The following is a 16,996-nucleotide window of genomic DNA, read 5'->3' on the forward strand; positions in this document are numbered from 1 at the left end:
CTACGTGTACTGTGATATTCAATTATATTAACTTGTGTCTTTAATCTTAAATACAAAGGTATACAAATATCTGTATAAACAAAATAGGTACTTATTATATATTTGTAAAGCAAGGCATATTAATCAATATAATTAAGTGGACAATTAACACGAGAAACTATTCAAATGCGTATATACATTATTTAAATTTTGGAAATATCTCACTATCTTTTAACCATTTTTATCAAGCTCAATTGAAAATGACAAATTATTTCATCTTTTCCTCACTGATCACTTAGAAAAAGGTTAGTATAAACCTTAATTGCTTGGAAAACGATTAAGTGAAACCAAAGGTGATTGTTATTATCAAAAAATGAACACGTATAAAATGAGAGATTTTTTTTCTTTTCTAATTCATAATGTTTCACAAAGCATTCATTATACACGGTATAGTTGCACAATATGTACATTTGTTTTCTTTCATTTTTTGTTTTTTTTTTTGTTGTTTTCTTTTTTTTTACATAACACAATATTATTTGGTTATTACAGAAAATGTTAGTATATTTTGGTTCCAGTGCTTTGGAATTTCGAGCGATACAAGTATTTACATATTTTCAAATAACTAAATGTCTTATTTTATTTTTTTAAAAACAGAAAAATAAAAAACGTTGCACTGGAACGCTGGACATTGCACATAACGCATTTTTTCCCCGTCAATATGATTCTGATTTTTCTTGAATTTCTTAAAACAAAAGTCCATTTCAATCGTTCACTTTCATTTTGCTGTGGTATAAATAAAATTGAGATAGAAAAAATTGATAACAGACTCGAGTCGTGTTACCTTTGCTACAAGTTATATGCAACATAATACCTTATTAGACAAATATCATTTTTTTACTTTTAAACTTTAATTAAGGCCCCGTTATATTCGGTTTGACTACTTTTACCACGCCCAAAAAATTAGTGTTCATATTCAAGTGATGGTTTCTGTACATTTTAATAAATATTTTAAATCCATAAACAAAATATCATATCGATAAGCATCTGAATTATTATAGCATTATCTTTGCGTGGTACGACCATACCTTTTGCCATAATTATTCTTTATATTATTATTATTATTTTTTTTTTCCACCTCCAACATCATCCCTCGAGAATATCTTAAAATAATATTTGTTTCAACAAACGAAATGATACTTCACGATAAATGAAGTGACCCTTGGTTTTAATACTTAATTTTTAAAGTAATTTTTCTTTCCTCCTACGTATAGGCCAAAATGCGCTATTTGATTTGAATTTTATGCCTCCCTTTTATTTTTATTATCTTTCACCAGATAAATAAAATCATTATTGTTTCATTAACAGTGTATTTGTTTGACATAAATAACCGTGTAAATTTTGTTCATAAATCTTGAATTAATTTTCCTAATGTTTAGAGTATAGTCAGTAATATCAAAAAGAAGCATACGAGATTTGAACATAGATACACTGTTACAGACATTAGAGGTACACAATATCTCAGAGGCCCATTATTATGTCTTTTGATCATTCAAAGTATTCAGTTCTGTATAAGAAATGCTTCCAGTGTCAATGAATAATGATGATAATAATAATAATAATTAATAATAATAATAATAATGAAAATGATAATAGTAATAATAGCAGCAAGAATAATAACAACAATAACAATAATTACGACGATGGCGATGAGGATGACAATGATGACAACGACGATAATCATAATAGTAAAACGATCATTACTGACAAAGCAATTAACCATTGCAACAACGAAGAATGTTGTCAGCAATAGTAATTATTATACATATATTAGAAATGATTTCCAGTTATTTCTATATAGCGAGACTCTGATTGACTCGTTGAAAAATTCTAATTACTTCACTGAATAATAATGGGAGTCTTTATGTGATGACAAAGGTGGTAGTAACGTGTACATTTATAGAAATAAAGAGCAATCATAATGTTGCAATAGAAATTGGTTTAATAGATTGATCATCGATCAATCCCTTTAATATTTGCAGGGAATCTTCACAAGTTTGAGAGAATAATAATAGGATAAGATAATAAAATTACTAATCAATAATAACATAAGGCAATATGTGGAGGATCTGGCCATCGTAACTGGGCCTTGCTAGCATCTGATGCCATTCTCGAAACTCTTCGCCATTTTGGCTATACACATTGTTTACACCATTGTTTTCTGATACTCCTTCGTTCGTATCCTGTATTTCGTTACAAGAAGTTAAAGACGATAGTTTTGGTTGGAAGTTTCCGTTCAGTCCTTCAACGCACTGTGAATGTAACCTTTCTATGTCTTCAGCTGTAACTTGTCTAGGTGGATATTCAGTACTATTTTGATCCTCTGTCGTTTCAGTATCACACTCACTCCAGTCGATCGAACTCGGATCTATAGGTGGTAACTTGGCCAGTATTTCCTCGACCGTTAACTCTTTACACTGCTCTGATTGGCTTTTTTGAAAAGTTGCAACTGATTTTTCTTTGTACACTACACCTGATTCCTCACACTTAGATGGTACGTCGTGACAGTTTTCCGTTGGCTTCAACCGACTTTCTGGCGATGCTTCAGAAACTGTATTTCTATGGGATACATTGTTCTGAGGACAACGAAGGAACTTTGATACTTGTTCATTGTTACTTCTCAGAATATCTTCCATGCCGGATGATTCTACACTTTGACTAGGTAGAGCACTTGAATTAACGCTAGAATTGGTGCCGCGTGCCCGTAGATCAGCCAGCAATTCTTGGGTTGTCTTTAATTTAGGATTTCTTGAGATACTAGCTAGTTTTTCTTTTACACGATCCTCTAAGACTGGTGGCTTCTTCATGGATTTACTGCCTTTCTTTCTACCACGTTTCTTTGGTCCTGAATCGTCAGGATCGGTGGAAGACTCCATAAACTGATCAGAGATTCTTTCTTTAAATGTGGGGCTAGGCACTTGCAAATTTAAATTACCACTTATATTCTCGCCGTTTAGACGTTGCTTTTTAACCAAGGATTCACTTTCGGTGATTGAGTCTGAATCATGATGTTGATAACTAGGTTGGTCCTTAAAATCATCTTTTCGAAGACGTTTGTTTGAACTGTGAGTTCGTGGCACTGCTTCCATTGGATGATGTTGGCTCGAAGAACCAAGCGTGGGTGGCACATCAGAACTTGTTCTGTGGTTGCTGGTCACTGTAATTGACTGCTTATTTGACGATGCGTTAGGAGAATGCGAATGATCACTATGCACTGATAAAACTGGGCTAAGCACCTGCAATTGGAACAATATAACATTTACAGGCATCGTTTTAATTACCTTTCGCTGAATTTTGTAGAAGATATACGCATCTATCCAAGTTAATTTTCACAGAAAATCAAAGTGTACGTCACAGCTTTTCAATATATCATAAGATTATGCAAGTTTAAACAACGCAAGACAAAGAAAAACTGTTAATAACTTACTCTGAGCGGAGTGGTATCCCTCAACAATGGACTTTGCGGAGGGACCACCACACCTCTCAATGCTGGACTTTGCGGCTTTAAACATCTTAACGCAGGACTATGTGGCTTGGCTCCGTTAAGAGCTGGTGGTGCTGTATCAGCTGGTGTCGGTTGTGGAGTAGAATGAGCAGAAGGCAGAACCATATCGCGCCAACGTCGTACCAAATCCTTCGCACGTTTAGCCAAGGCATCGTTATTTGTTTTTCGTCGAAGTTCATTAATATACTTTCCAAGTCTTGTAATCTGAAGTAATCAAATGCATTCCCATAATTAGATAATACGGTATTCAAATAAGAAACAATGATGCAATCTGATGAAACAATCTGATACCATAAAGCTGCTGTACTGTTTGGAATTCCTTAAAATAAACACGCTTATTAGATTATACTCGAAAGGTCTTTACCTCAAGTACCTCCTTTGTGATCGCCGTCTTTTCCAGGGCCGTAATGACATCCACAACAGCTCCCATGTCGATGACCTGACAAATTTTGACAATGAATTAGTTTATTGTAAACATTGTGATACATCTATATCATCTTATGTCTATAAAACATTGTATGCACTTAATTTATTGATTTAAAAGTAATTTTTACCGCATTTTCTTTTGACCAAGCGTATAAGAAATTCAAATATCATTATTATATTATTACATATTATTGTATTAAAAGATTTGATTCCGTGTAACACTTTACTACATATAATTACATTTCAGTGCATAAATCTTGCATGATCTACTTTGTATATTAATATTTAGCATGTTACCATTTAAATTAATTTATTTTTATAGAGTTGAACAAATTATTAAAAAGGGTTCAATTTAATAGTTAAATTAAATAATCTTAATATAATCCTTTATTAATGTACACAAGTTTGTGATCATTGGTAAATCAACATCTACAATCTACATCTGTTTTAAAATCAGTTACTGATTTACTACAGTGAAATATATTTTGTTGATTTCCTTTTTTATTTATACAGAAACGTCAATTTTACAATAAAATAAATTTCAATATAAAAATCATACTGTTCTAATTGCAAAGGAAAACAGTTAATAATAATAATAATATAATTTCGTCATTTTGATACAATTTTATAGGACTTTTATCTTAAACGCAGTATAAGAAATGAACAAACTGCAACATGGAAAATAATCAACACGTGTCTATAGACATTTTCTAAATCTACAGCAACGGTACGTTTAACATAATTTTATTACAGTCGATGGGAAGGATTCGATGATAAAACGGCAATCGGGCCATAGATATGAAATGTATCTGAAACGTTTCAGACTTGACGGATGTGATCATATTTCTCAATAGAAATCCAAGGAAAACTGTGAGACTATTAATACTGAAAATACATGAGAAAAGTTTGAAAATAATGCGGTACATGATTTAGGGTGATGCAAGTGGTTATATGAAAATCTGAAATAAAGAAGAGACTGAAAAGTGGAAAGAAAGGGTGATTCGAAGAATTCTATTCTGTTTGAAACATTTCGTTGGGATATTGAGGTTATGCTTCAGGTAGTCGACAACGCGTTTACGTTGAATGTTGCACACACTCGTGTAAAGAGAAGATTTGTCGACTGGCATCATACGTACACACAAGAAACGTATTACTCACTCACACGCGGAGCCGCCGCTACACTACATTCTCAGTGACTCTCGCGCACGCCACTGGTACAGGCACACGGCGCACGGGGGATCGAGAGTGGCCCGATAGCCGTTTGCGTGAACGGACGGACGGCGCATCGCGGATTCATTCCGCTACTTACATTGTATTCCTTATCAAGAGATTTCAACAATCTTTCGGTGAGCTCGGTGCAATATCTCTGCATCGGGGGGGCACACTTAGGGCCCTCGCGGGGAGATTAGGTTAGCGTAAAATCGGCTCCACGCGTCCGAGTGTCACGAATACGAGAGCACGGGGGACTTGCAATGGCGACTACTGAACTGTGCTCTGCTCGCATGCCCTCCCTACCTCCCAAGTGCCTCCTAGTCGCAGCCCATGCATCGTCCCTAGCCCCACGCCGCCTCATACTGCTAGGCAAACGCTACTAGCTCCTCTCGTGGTTGGATTCGACTCCTAACCGTTACCACACCTCCCTTCTATCCCCACCGCTGATCAAACGGCGCTCGAATCGAATCCGAGAATATTTCGTAGCTAACTTCACTTTACACTTTTCTTTTACGTTTTAATTCCTTCTCTATCGCTTTAAATAATCTTTTGAAACTCCCATTACACATGGATATTCTTATACATATATTCTTTCTTATTCTAATACATTATCTTCTAAAAATTATGTCAAACTCGTAGTACGATAACATTTTCATTCGAATCGTTTAATGACAGTTTCTAATCAACGATCAAACTACCTTTCAATATTTGAATACACGATTCGTTGAATTCATCGTACTTAGATATCATGAATGTTTTATAATCAATGTATAATGTAATCTGTAATACCTAAAACTGTGTAATTGAATGTGTTATGTAAAGTATATTTTATATTAAAATAAAAATGCGAAATATATTAAAATGGAATTAAATATTCATATAATTTTTAATAAATATTTATTCAGATGTGTTTATTTTTATAAAGCAATTCGTATGTACCTACGAAATGAAGTTAGGTAAAATGAATTTATATTACCAACATGATAAGGATAATATAACTATATGACTTTATTTGTATGATTTCTATGTATATATATATGTATTCTCATAAAAATACATATAAATATATACATATACGTAAACAAAGGTATCTTTTTTTTTTTAATTAATCATACAGAAAAACATATGTATGCTACAATTGATAATAATCATACGAATTTTTATTACCGGAATGGGGATTCACAGCTCTATTAAGCATTATGATTATTACTTTCCAAATTAATTATCATAAACTTTATATGTAACGTGGGCTTAATAAGAGAAATTGTACATGAATTAATTGCAACTTTCTGTCAGAAGTTAAAAAATCGTTTATTTCGTTCTTATTCTTATTGTAACTTTGCTGTAAGGTGTAAATGTATACGTGTAAGAATGTAACGTTGGAATGACTAGTTGGAAAGTAGTTTTTCGTGTGGTATCCATAACCTAAATTTGTGGGAAAATGTATATACAAAAGTATAATGTAACATTTGCATGTTTGTATAAAATTTGTCGTCTTCATAAAATCTATATTCATAAAAGATTTAATATAATGGATACGAATAAATGAAATAATCAGTGTTAAATATCAAGAAGTTTCCTATAGTTTCGCGAAAAGTCATATTGATGTATTTTTTCTTGTATGTGTAGAAATTACCCTTTCATTTTATGTATGTATGTATATATTTATGTACATATGCATGTATATAGTAACTTACAGTGGATATTAAAAAAAAATTAAAATTTTACGCTGTAAATAAAACATTAAATTATTAAGTTTATGATTATAAAATTTAAAAGGCCATTTATATGTTACTGCATTTAAGTGCATGTTGCTTGGTAAATATATTTTATTAAACTAATTTTCAAGATTGCATTTAATAGAACAGTTAATGCATGTTAGCATTGGTAATTAAAATATAAAAATGAACTTTTTTCGTTTGTAATTTTGATTTATTTATTACACGATGATGAAGTATTATTTCAAAAATATGTTAAATTCTGTATGATTTTTAATTATGGCGTGAGGACTGTTTTATGGTTTTGTTAATTATTACGCTATTTTCTAACATTATATTAAATATACTGCACTTCCTTACTTTGTAGTAAAGTAGGTAGCTATCTATTTCATACATTTTTTCGTAATATAAAACAATAAAATTGTTTATTTTTATGTATTATTTCCAAACAACTGAACAGAGGTTAGTTATATCCATTTGCATTGTTAAAAATTAATAAAATATAAAAGTAATTATAACCCTAAAACAAGGTTTAACAAAACATATGGTTATTTGATTTTTTACACATTTTGTATTTACATATTTCAAAATTTAATAATTTATATAGGATATTTTCTATTTGTATAAATAATATTTAAAAAAGATATTTTTATTTTATTAATGAATCATCAGAAATTTTTTTTCAATACATTGTGAATGTTTAGAAGGCAATGCTTTCTAATCATGCTTTCTTCTGTTGCTGTACTATTATTGTTAAAATATTTGGTGTTGTTTAATATATAATGTAAAATAACAATACAATAAAAGGAACTTCTACTGTCAAGGTCAATCATTCAACTGTTTATGAAATCTGTGAAAAGAATAAAGTATAAAAAACGAAAAATAATTGTTACATAACAGTATTTGTATTTGAAATAGAATACAAATCTACACATGATTTCCATATCAAAATATCGTAGCATTTAAAAAAGTCGTTAAATTTTAAGTGTTTTCAATAAAATTTGTCGCGTTAGATACATAATGCATGCATGTATGTATGTATACGCGGGTATTGGATATGTGCATTTGTTCAATAACATGTATCCCTTAAATTTATAGTTTATATATATATATATATTTGTTAATAAACATAAGTATACCATACTATATTACATTACCTTTATTATCGTATATTTAAGCGCTTATATCTAGTATTTTATGTAACTATACGTTTCCAGCTGTGGAAATTGATTATCGACTAATTAATTTTAAGTTACAACTCGTACACTAATATCTAAACTAATATTCTAATTAATTAATGTAGTTTGACAATTCTTGATCTTTGAATTCATAGAATTATGATGTGGTACAACTAGGGATTTTAAGTTTATTATTATTGCGTTTCATTACGTCATTATCCGCGTACTATTTTTAAACGATAATCGTGAATTATGGGAAATTAAAATTAATGAAATATAAAATTGTATTGGTTCTCTGATGCTTATGAAACAAAATGTCAAGGTTAAAAAACAATGAAATCGTTACAGTGAATTTTACGATTTTTATTATACTTCTAATAATAAAATTTTCATTAATATAATTAAACTTTTATTTAAACGACAACATAATTTTAAATGTATTGTAAATATTACAATTGAGCATGTATTTAGTCGATGATCTGACTAAATAATGATTAATATAAATAATTAAAAACAAATACTTATAAGAAAATGGAATTAAATCAGAAATTGTAACTGATAAAAAATTATATTGCATTCCTTAAAAATGTATGAATAAAGTAAGTGAAAAGAATCTTATTTCCATTAACTCGAATAAGAGATTATTTTACCAGTACAATTGATTTCAAAGATAAGTAAAAGTATTTGACAATATTATTATACAATATAAATTTGCATCAAACGATTATTCGATCAACAAAATGGTTTTGAATCTTCTATAAATTTATAAATTGAATATTTCACAAGATTATACCAAAGTATTCACAATGCACTATTTTATAGATTTTTTAGTTAAACAATAATATTACCTATACTTTGTATATTTTTGTACACTGGCTCTAAAACATTCAAAACTTCACTGAAAGATTTCTTTGTACTTCAGTGAGCAATTGCTCTCCTCCTTTTTTCTTTTTTTAAATAAATATTTATATGGAGTTGAACTGTGAACCAAAATAGTTTTTATAAAAACAAAAACCGAATCAAAGTATTGGTCAATGATGAAGACCTCCGACTTTTAGCTTTTTCGTTTGACGCACAGTCCTGCTTGCTTCGCTATCTGATGATTCAGATTCTGTATCATTGTATCCCGACATAGGTACACCTTCTGACTTTGTGACCTCGCAAGTTTCTGCTGCAAAATTGCCTGTCATCTTTGCTTTTTCAAGCGCCCGAACTGTGAACAATATATTTTGATACAGGGTAAGAATTGATTGGTAACTAATGGAAAAGAAACTGTAGTTTGTTTGTAAGCTGTTTTGAAATAATATTCAAACGAATTGGAAACATCTATGTATGTACAAAATGCAAATAAGGTCGATAATTACTTTGAGACTCCAAGAGATTATTTTGCCGTTTCAAGTCATCGATATCCTGTTGGTGGGAAGAATTTTTACGGCGCATGAATTGTATATATTCAGCAGCCTTTTTGAGTATTTGTGCTCTACTCGCAACCTTCTCCCCTTGCAATGCAGGTACAGAATCTCTAAGACTCGAGAAACTATCTTTAATGTGGTCTCTGCGTTTACGTTCCAAGGCATTATGATGGGCACGTTTCTCTGCCTAAAATCACACATATTCTCTTGTTTTTCTAATTGCAATAGGAAATGATTTTTTTAAACTATAACATACATAAATATAATATTCATTTCACTTAAAGCATTAAAAAGCAATACGTTTAGAAGGAAAGTGGTGCTTCCTGCTATCTATAAGGTAAATTAAGTGGAAAGCGTCTATTTAACCTCAAAGGTATATAGATTCAATGTTTTACAAATATTATTCTCATACTGGCAATCAATTGATGATCATAGAATAAACAAAGAAGTTTATTTTATAAGATGAATCGAAATAAGAAGGAAGAAGGAACATACTTGGGAATAATATTGAGTATTATTTGAATGCCTTTGCCTGGAGTCAGAATCATCGCCTTCCTGAAAAACGATGTCTTTAATAACACTCATCGAAGGAGCGCTTTTAAGAACTTACATCACTCTCAATGTCGATGTCTCGATCATCGTCACTCATTATAATTTTCTTAGTTGCCCGAGTAATTGGTAAACAAAAGACTTGATCCAGTACTCAAATGATATACATATACCAATGTTAGTAAGTACGCAGTACACATATACACAATATTTGACAGGAAAACATGAAAGTTACCAATGGTTCATCGATATAGAGATTTTATTTTGTACGAATGTAGTGCCTGTCTATTTCTCCATGATTTAGTGAAAAAACAAAAGAAGGCTTTATGAGAATTGTGAATAATAACTAAAAAAAAAAAAATAATTTGACGGTCTTGGAAAAGCCCAAAAGTTCTTTATTTTGCCAAAAAGTTGAAATTTTCTATTTTGTTAGTTTCTAAGTTCGCTGTTAGAGAAAGTGACCAATACTGTTACTGGTAACTTACCGACTGCCGTAAAGTCAGTCGATAAGTCGGTAAAAAGCTTTGGATCGGTTAAAGCCGGACATAACAATTTTAAAATTGGCTCAATCTTTAAATTTCTATAACTTCATCAATGTTTATCCAAAATTAATGAAACAACTACCATTTTGAAGCGTAAACCTTCTATCTTTTGATGCTCGGGTAAATTTTACCTCAGGGGCCCAAAAATGATGGCCTTTTTTTTTTATCCTCTTGAAGTATTTAACGAGTAGAATCTGAAAATCCTAGTTTTAAGGCACGGAATCCATCGATTCAGAAGTTATACGTGTGTAAAAGTGAGCGTTTTTAGCGTATTTGACAGGTTATTCCCCGCATCCGATCCTTTGCCGACCGCCAGTTGGACTCTATTCGTTGGGTGTAAGTACCATCAGTTCCTATTAAATCCGAGGGGATATTGTTTATAAAAAAAAAACTAACCTTAGGTATACCGGGTTTAGGCCGCCACTTATGTACATAATTCTGTTTTACCGACGGCGACTCCACTCATTGGACGACACCAGGTTACAAGTCAATATGGCGTCGAAGTAACATGTAAAATATGCTAAAAACGTTCAGTTTTACACACGTATAACTTCTGAACCGATGGATTCCGCGCCTTAAAACTAGGATTTTTAGATTCTACTCGTTAAATACTTCAAGAAGGTAAAAAAAAAAGGCCATAATTTTTGGGCCCCTGAGTTAAAGTTCAGCCAAAAAACGAACATTGGTACATTGTCCCTCATACATTCAACTTTATTAGGCAGTAAAAATTTCACATTTTGCGTGAAATGACTTTTCTCCGGTTTTTCGGGCCAAATACCCCACTGTGAGTCGTCGAGTAGTTTCAGCCGTTTCTGTATAGATGGCGCTAGTGTCGAAATTTAAAACATCGACTTTGAAACCATTGTGTTTAGTTTCTAATTGGTAGATGGCATAAACAGTGTTTTTTAAAATGCTTAATTATACATACTGTTTTTTTCACAAGTGCTACGTAAAAAAAACCAAATTATTTACTATTTATGAGTAAAAGTATCGATGTATTTAAATCAATATGTTTCAAGTATCACTCAATTCTTGGATTCGACTCATAATTTTGCAAAAGTGTTTACGATCAAATAATATGTAACTATTACATTTATCTTTATTTTTATCATTCATTTCTGTAAAAATCGAAATATGTATTGCTAATAACGAACAGCGTGAATTTTATTTCCAATATCCCTGTTTCAAAAAAATAATTTTCAAGATCTTTCAGGAGAAAATCACTACCCTCGTAAACGGAATTTCCGAATAATCTCTGTACAATAAAATATAGAGGACATTTTCCTATTGGACACGGCTGAAACCTCAAACACTATAAACCATAATGTCTAAAAAAAAAAAAAATTGGAGCGGATTGATTGCACAGCGATTCTTGCGGATTCGACAGGAAAACGATCATTCTCTTTTCTTGTCGCTCTCGTACGACTTTGGGAGGCTGTTCCGCGTAGGCGCGAGCGTGCGCAGATCGAAGATCCGGTTCTCTGAAGCGCGAAGAACACCGCGTTCGCGAATCGACGGTGCATCGGGGATGCAAGCCATTCGGGGAGGCGTGGCCGTTCGCGACCGTACGACCAATCGGAATTCTCCGCCGGGTACGGTCCTCCTAGTATGGAGGGAGAGACTCGAGAGGTGAGTTATTGAATTCGTCGAATTGGCTGCTCGTCGAGGGTTGGGAAAGATCAGCCTGGTACTAAACAGGTAAGCGAACGATCGCTACCAAGCAATCCATTAACCGGATACGAGCCGCGGAGAAACACCATGGACATCTGGAGTCTGGTAATATGGTGGTTCAGGAAATTGCTCCTCCAATTCAATTTATAACAAGAATTATTGAAATACGTTGAAGTTTTTTTTGAAACTGTATATATCTATCCTATGCAATTTATCTACTTAAAAAAACTAATATCTGAAAACGAATTTCACACGAATTTCCAATTTTAAGATCAATTTTCAAGTGTGTTTTGAATAAACGTTTTCTTCATCGATCCAACAAAATACGTATTTCGCGCCTGCTCGCAAGTTTTTCGAGTATGATATTCACGTTTTCTCATCGGCGAAACTTTTTATGGATAGTCGAAGAACCGACGCGACGAGAATCGAATAGTCGAGGCTCCGCCCACTATTAGGAGAAGGCTCGTCGCGAGCAGTGGGCGTGGCCAGCATCGATGGCGGTGCATCGAGCTGAACAAGGACGCGGCGCGTTAAGCCACGCCCCCCATTGGACGACCGTTCAGGGAGAGACGTGGTTGGACGATCGCCACGCCTATTGCGATCGTAGAAATTCGAAGCGTGGGGGGGGAGTAATCGGGGAAAAAAACAATAAAGAGACTGGTGGCGATGCGAATTCGTAAGAGGGGTGAAAAACGTCCCCCTAATAGGGAGAATCGAGTGTGTGTTTTTGCGCCAACGAGAAATCGGTTCCCTTGTAAAATGAAACTTTTATAACTCGTTTCTGGGACATCTTAACACATTCTGAATTTATTATCACTGTCGGTGGTGTTCGAAATTTTAAGCGACCGGTTACTTCGCTTCCACCCGGTATAAAATCAGAAATTCTGTAAACGCGTACGGTTGCTACATTGGCACACTGTAAGCGGGCTCTGTCATGTCTCGTTAACTTGTGGCAAGCTTTTATTACGCCATTATCGTTGATAATGACCCTTTATCGTTAATCAACAAGCGGCTTTCGTTTTGCTTCTCCTTTTTTACAACACTTAACGTGCATGCTCGATCAATTTTTTTTTGGTCCGTTCTACTCGCTACTTTCCTCGTACATCGCCACATTGACGTTCTGAATTATTAAACACGCCACGGGACTGGTTTCTTCGGCATTGTTTCGTTCGTAAATTAAATCTACCTAGTCATCGTTCGTTGTTCGGAAAAGTCGAGTAAAAAAGATTTCGATGCTTAATTTATAACCTTTTCGCTACTAACGGTGACTATAGGCGACGTTTAACCCTCGATGTGCACTGACGGTGATTTTAGTCACCCGGTAAATTTCGCGTTCACTTTTAACTTTGATAGAGCAGAATATACATGTTATCTCTATAGTTGCCGATTTCTTATATTTCGTTTCTCTTTTATTTTATATCACGAGATTTTATTAGTTTCTTATTTATTATTTTATGGGACGTATTGAAGCTCTAATTATTCAGAATAGTAATAGTTAATTTTCAAATTTCAAATTTCATACATTCTATTTGATATTTTACATTATTTGTACAATAGCAATATTATTTAAAATAATAATGTTTTTCTATTGTTTTCTTTTAATTATTCAGGCATGTGTAATTTGCGGTGACGGTCACCGGTGACCCCCGTGGTATTCAACGTGTTAACTTTGATAGAGCAGAATATGCATGTTATCTCTATAGTTGCCGATTTCTTATATTTCGTTTCTCTTTTATTTTATATCACGAGATTGTTATTTGTTTCTTATTTATTATTTTTTAAACGTTACCGCGATCTGTTACCTGGCTAAAAAAAGAATTATTATTAATGTAAAATCCGAATAACCATAATTAAAAAAAATTACTATTATAATTATTATATATCTTCCCCAATAATACTCCACATTAAAACCCGAAACTAATTCAGTTAAGTTGAAAGGAGCCCGATTTAATTCAATTATTATAAAATATAAAGTATTATATATTATTTAGAAATATGAAATATTTCTAAAGAAAATTTTTCAATAAATACTATAAAAAATTATCTTACTTCAAAAGAAATCGACTGTGAAATAAAATGCAAACACCCTAATATTGAATAAATTGAATTTAAAGATCAACCTATTACACTGTCCAACAAATTTTAACTTTTCTTTTGTGTTCCGATCCCCACTAGACGATTCTTATAGTGTTTTGTACGCTGATTACGAATCTACAAACCGTTTTGCTCTTATACGTACAGTTTCTGAGAAATTTGATTTTGAAAAAACACATGTTTTTCAGATTTAAACAAATTTTCTGACGTAATTATAAAAGATATTGAAATTTTATTTATACTAAAAGATTCTGTAGACTTTCCTGAATACAACGATACCTATCTTTAATACATTATAAATGTTTATATATGTTTAAGCGATCATTGAACGCGGAGGGACCCCGATTTGGCAGCAATTTTCTAGGATATTTTTCAATTTATCTGAAAAAGTAGAGGTCCGGCGTAAAATCGAATTATACCACTCGATAGAGCAGAGTTTTATCTTGAAAAAACATCCGGAGAAAGTTGCAACATCGATTTTTTATCAAGTCGGAAAGCGAAATAGCTTTGAGAGAGACGAAGTGCCGACAGTAGTGCTCCGCGTCAGGACAAAAATTTCATTACATATTTTTATTTGTTTAAAAATTTTATTCATTATTTTCCGAATATTTTATTATTCCCATTATCCGTTATTTCAAATTCCTAATAAAAATGTTTCTAATTAAATAACTAACCAAATTCCTAATAGTATAGATAATAGCTTCCTTTGACAATTGAAGTGTCACCCAAATATGTTAAGTGGTAATATTGAAGGATAAATCGTCAATCTTAACCCAAACTTAAAACTTATTCAATTCCTATAAGATGGTATTAAAAGTCAATAAAATACTGGAATCAATAATATAAATACAAATGTACATTGTGTCCTGTTACTTCATACCGTTACTCGGTACTTGGTTCGGCTGTATCGATGAATTATCGGAATAGCAACCCTTTCCAAAACAGGTAACGAGACCTTCAGGATAAAACATAAAAAAATCCTGTCTATTCCTTAAAGATTTATTCAACGAGCAGAATTAACCAGTGCGTAAGTCTCGGTTCTTATACGGGCAATTTTTGTGTTGTTTTATGTTAATTATGGAGTGGCCTAAGGAAATTTCAATGGAGTTAATAGAAATAAAATCATTAACACTAGAACTCCCAAAGGGTTTCCAGTTTTTTTATTTCAAATTACAAATTTCATCAAGGTATTTTTGCTGGAATGTGGGGGAGTTCCCTTAGTACCGGACGGCACCTAGTATCGGACATTAGCTATATCTAAAAGAACTGAAATGTGACAAAATTGTTTCAACTGTCAAAAGGAGGATAAAACAAACAATTGATGGTTGAAACAATTTTGTCACATTTCAGTTCTTTTAGATATAGCTAATGTCCGATACTAGGGGAACTCCACCTATGTTGGCTATTGTCGAGATAAAGAATGGATACGCTTCATCCCGTATTTATTTAATTTTTTGTATTATTTTCGACTTAGAAATTAATGTGTATTAAATGTTGGTAGTTCTAGTGTTAATCTGGAAGCCCAAACATCATTTACATTTTAACAAATTTAAAAAGTTCCATGTTTGCCATCACTTCCGCGACTTCTTTCTCCGACTTTTTAAACCTAATAGGCTGCTGCAGCTGCTTTCAACCCTTTCAATACGGCAAAAAAATCAGTTCGAGTGCGCCCCATTACCGGGAACACTTATTTCTCCTCCGGGTGATTATTACGATGAAATAACTTGTCTGCTTGAAAGGCTGAAGGTCTTAGAGACGCATTTTAGTGAAATTTAACCGTGCATTACTGTAACTGGGACATATGTTGTCCCAGCCGTAATTTCGCAAATTTTTCAGACCGGGACAGCATATGTCCCGTCCGGTGTGAAAGGGTTAATTCCATCTTTTCGCATACAGAGTTTACAGACAACTGGAACAGGTGTAGGTAACAAAACATACACCCTCTTCCATATCTGCGGATTTTGTCTAAATATCTTGCAAATTCAGCTCGTTCAATGGATTTATTATCTTAATGTTATTCTTGGACAATGTATGTCATGTCTGTTAACAAATAATACTAATAAAATTGATGTAAATTAAATTTTTCAGGTGTTCAGATATTTATGGAAAAAACGAAGTGACGAGTGTCAGTAAGAAGATTAACGCCATGAGTGCCATGGGGGTGACCGGCTCCGGAAATTACGCATGCTTAAATAATTAAAAGAAAATAATAGAAAGATATTATTTTAAATAACATAGTAAAATAGTAAACAGAATGTTGGAAATTTGAAATTTGAAAATTAACTATTCCTATGTTTAATAATTACAGTTTTCCACAACAAATGGTCATTTTCACCGTGGCAGTCGACGTGTTAAGTAACAAATGTATACGCAGCTTTAGGGATACCGCATTCGCGGGCAGGTCCGCCGTAGCGAAAGGGTTAATTAAGGTAAATGAGAAGGAAGAAGGAGCGAGAGGAAAGATGAAATAAATTGTACGAGTCACTTAGGAAGGTTGAAAATAGGAGTACCTATTTGTAACGATGAAACTCGTTGAAAAGTAGAATAAGAAAACGAAGAACGGTAGTTGAAGGTGTGATAAAAGGGTTGAGATAAGTCATCTCGCTATCTAATAACGCGCTCGTCACGATGACATTCATGGTTACCGTTCGAG

At 32.8% G+C, this 16,996-nt stretch overlaps 2 protein-coding genes across 9 annotated transcripts; both read right to left on the minus strand.

Annotated features, from left to right (window-relative positions):
• Positions 1 to 448: 448 nt before the first annotated feature.
• On the minus strand, positions 449 to 5,553 carry MED26 (mediator complex subunit 26). Of its 7 annotated transcripts, none has more exons than XM_034334536.2 (4): positions 5,277 to 5,553; positions 3,906 to 3,980; positions 3,464 to 3,745; positions 449 to 3,272 (listed from the first exon to the last, which is right to left on the minus strand). In XM_034334536.2, the coding sequence occupies exons 1-4, from the start codon at positions 5,337 to 5,339 to the stop codon at positions 2,070 to 2,072; spliced, it is 1,623 nt and encodes a 540-aa protein (XP_034190427.1). In that variant the 5' UTR covers positions 5,340 to 5,553; the 3' UTR covers positions 449 to 2,069. The 7 variants fall into 7 exon arrangements, with proteins under 7 accessions (XP_034190427.1, XP_034190428.1, XP_034190430.1 ...); XM_034334537.2 differs by having other exon boundaries at positions 5,483 to 5,530; XM_034334539.2 differs by lacking the exon at positions 5,277 to 5,553 and adding an exon at positions 5,064 to 5,265.
• A 3,109-nt stretch (positions 5,554 to 8,662) lies between these two features.
• Max (MYC associated factor X) lies at positions 8,663 to 10,257 on the minus strand. 2 transcript variants are annotated; one of them, XM_034334601.2, is made up of 4 exons: positions 10,098 to 10,187; positions 9,983 to 10,042; positions 9,440 to 9,674; positions 8,673 to 9,288 (listed from the first exon to the last, which is right to left on the minus strand). In XM_034334601.2, exons 1-4 carry the CDS (start codon positions 10,134 to 10,136, stop codon positions 9,107 to 9,109), a joined length of 516 nt encoding a protein of 171 aa, XP_034190492.1. In that variant the 5' UTR covers positions 10,137 to 10,187; the 3' UTR covers positions 8,673 to 9,106. The 2 variants fall into 2 exon arrangements, with proteins under 2 accessions (XP_034190493.1, XP_034190492.1); XM_034334602.2 differs by lacking the exon at positions 9,983 to 10,042 and having other exon boundaries at positions 8,663 to 9,288; positions 10,098 to 10,257.
• Between the last annotated feature and the right edge of the window lie 6,739 nt (positions 10,258 to 16,996).

This window comes from Osmia lignaria, chromosome 8, assembly GCF_051020975.1.
Source record: "Osmia lignaria lignaria isolate PbOS001 chromosome 8, iyOsmLign1, whole genome shotgun sequence".
NCBI lineage: Eukaryota > Metazoa > Arthropoda > Insecta > Hymenoptera > Megachilidae > Osmia > Osmia lignaria.